Here is a 2,838-nt window from a genome sequence, read left to right as displayed (position 1 = left end):
AAAGCGGTATATGATTAATAGGATCTGGCGGAGCATCCCAAACCGTAAAAGCACTTGTCGAGTTCATCCATCGACTGGTCATCCCAGGGTAATGTCGGTCCAACACGTCCTTTAAACTCTCGCTTGTGTTCACCCACTCAAACCCTTTTCTCGTGTACACTTCTTCGTTAAAATCGCTAGTAAAAAATCTATCCGCTTCTAGTCTCATTGTGGCCATGATAAGAAAAATGACAAATGCCGTCTCAGAAAGTGCAAACCCTTGATCTTTTTCTCGGCCAACAATCCTACCAGCAAATCGAGTTGCTCAACGTCATCACCATACACTTCGTTCAATGTAGCGATGACCTCTTTGTTGTCCGTTAGATTATCCCACTTGGTGATAGGGATGAGGAAAAGCGATCTACGGAACTCATTGTATCTTGGCACGTTCCTTTCTCTATCCCTGTAAACTGTATCATCACATGTTTATAAAACCAAAAATAAATCAAAACACAAAAATTTGACAATGTTTGTATTTCACTACACCTATGAGCGAACTCAAGAAAAAATTGACAGTGTTTTTTTTGAGTTCGCTGGTGTGGCAAGCAAACTTGGCTTGAAACACCATCCGGACTCTTTTCCATATAAATATTCCATGTAGAGCCACAAGATTAACTATTGGTTGAGTTTTCTGATCAAAGAAGCGAACTCCACTTTTTATCCTTATCCAAGTTCGCTTGTCACACAAGGAACTCGAAGAAACACTGACAGGTTTCCGTCAGTTTCGTTCATCGATGTAGCGAAAAATATATTTGTGTAACAACTTTCAAGAAATGTCTATAACTACTTCCCCTAACCATAAACCATCTAAAAACCAAAAATAAATTATCAAAACACAAAACTCATAACATTCTCCTAAGTTGTGTAGTAAAAACTACACACAAGTCACCTATTTATTGCAGTTAATAAATGACTGAATGCAAGCATGGCTATTAACCTAACATTATACAAATCAAGTTTTGCAAAAAAAAGCCGACGACATACTTTCGAGTGAAGCTAGATTGACACGATCGGCTCGATCTGTGCCATCGACGTTTTGGGTCACAATGTCCATGAGCCACACCGGATAATTCCATAGCTCAAGTGCCCCACATGCTTGATGTCCCATTGATACCATTCGTGTCGTAAATCCAATTTTCGATAGTTCATTCTCCCCTCTATTCCCAACCAAGTTCGCCATATCAACCCTATGGATATAGGATAATCCATTAGTCTCAGAGCTAATTAAACTGTAGTTATAGAAGTATGATAATGTACAAGCTGATGTAAAAGTCATATTACTTGTGGCTCAATTTTGGAGACTTATTTGGTCCTGGAGATGAATCAGTATCCCGAATGTCAAGATGATCGGGTACAAGAGAATGTAATCTGTAAACACTCACAAACTCTTCGGTTATAGAGTAGGGTACTCCACGATTGTTAGGTTTCTTTAACCCTACAAGACCTCCTAAAAAGAGTCCTCCAACATGCCCAAATGTGTCTTTGAATCTTTTGCCTAACAGGCCATACCTGAATTAATTCATTTAAATAAAAAAAACATGAAATAAACGTGTTTTTTAGAGGCGGTGTTTACTAACACGACTCGAATACTACACGAAAATAAGCAGATGTATGGGTCTAGTTTTGTTCACCTAGTTAATTCATCAACTGGACACAAATGACACCCTAATTATTTCAGTTTATGTAAATGTACAAAATTAATAAGTTATACTTTAAAATGTTAATTCATCAACTGGACAAATGACACCCTAATTATTTCAGCGGGTCGTGCACAATAACTCAAGCCCGGCCCCGAGAACGGTTGAAAAATTTTGGACCGACACCCTAATTGTTGTTGGTTTTAAACAATTTAATTTTAAATGAGCCTTAAATTTTTGGGCCTTATGATTTGGTTGTGTAAAAATCATTCTTTTTTATGAAAATATTGTTAAAATGTCTCAGTTGAGGTTAGAACCCACAACCTTTTAGTTGAAAGTCATACCTCTTTGCCACTAAAACAAACTAGTGGTTTTGAAATTAAGTATAAACATTATATATACATATTGCTTTTCATATATATATATATATATATATATATATATATATTTTAAATCCGGGCCTATCGGGATGTCGGACCAGGGTCCGTCGACCACCCGGCCCTCCCTTATAGTCGGTCCTGTAGTAATTCAACGACGCCGAAGAACGATAATTTTGTTTTCAGTAGGATTGGTTTTACCATTCAAAAGTGTTAGAAAAAGAAAGAAAAACACAATATTATATGATCATGGTCAACATCTTTTCCTTTTAAAAGATTGTGAAATTAGAAGCACGAGACCGTTGGAGCAAATCAAGTGGATCTCATCATTTTATTATTTATATTGTATTTCCTTGAATAGGATCGTTCTTTTTCTATTTATAGTGTATTACCTTCTCCATTGTAAAAATAAGAAACACAGATTACTGTAGCAATAATATTCTTCAATTCCACTTTCTAAGATGGTATCAAAGCGGTGTTTATGATCTTAGGATCAACCTGCTCGTTTCCACTCATCATCTACTCATCAAATCAATCTGATAAAGAGCTTTCAAACCGCCTGTTCAATCTTTTTTTTTTCAAACTCACAAACCATGGCCACAGATGACAATAACACCGGTGATGATCTTGCCTTACAAATCATCAATTTCCTGAACAGCCTTAACACCCAAAGCCAAAATCAAACTCAAAAACAAAGCCTCTCTAATAGTTTGAAAATTAGTATCAAACTTAATAATCAAAATTACGCCCTTTGGGCTCGAATGATTCGAGTGGCCATTCGGGAT

The 2,838-nt window shown here is 36.6% G+C and overlaps 1 protein-coding gene across 1 annotated transcript; it reads right to left on the bottom strand.

The window, feature by feature from the left end:
• Window positions 1-6: 6 nt before the first annotated feature.
• Window positions 7-1,553, bottom strand: LOC143616224 (alpha-dioxygenase PIOX-like). The gene is made up of 3 exons (XM_077089114.1): window positions 1,321-1,553; window positions 1,024-1,226; window positions 7-449 (listed from the first exon to the last, which is right to left on the bottom strand). The coding sequence occupies exons 2-3, from the start codon at window positions 1,217-1,219 to the stop codon at window positions 205-207; spliced, it is 441 nt and encodes a 146-aa protein (XP_076945229.1). The 5' UTR covers window positions 1,220-1,226; window positions 1,321-1,553; the 3' UTR covers window positions 7-204.
• Window positions 1,554-2,838: the final 1,285 nt, after the last annotated feature.

The sequence above is a fragment of the Bidens hawaiensis genome, unplaced genomic scaffold (assembly GCF_021521415.1).
Source record: "Bidens hawaiensis isolate Kalapana, Puna unplaced genomic scaffold, B.hawaiensis_p1.1 tig00046258_1, whole genome shotgun sequence".
NCBI classification, from domain to species: Eukaryota; Viridiplantae; Streptophyta; class Magnoliopsida; order Asterales; family Asteraceae; genus Bidens; species Bidens hawaiensis.
This window is presented reverse-complemented; position numbering and strand designations above follow the sequence as displayed.

Excerpts from the sequence above, each read along its gene's own strand:
- LOC143616224 (XM_077089114.1), bottom strand. The coding sequence starts at position 1,219 with ATGGCGAACTTGGTTGGGAATAGAGGGGAGAATGAACTATCGAAAATT. Across the intron at positions 450-1,023 it reads CAATCTAGCTTCACTCGAAA|TTTACAGGGATAGAGAAAGG; the intron begins GTATGTCGTCGG and ends GTGATGATACAG.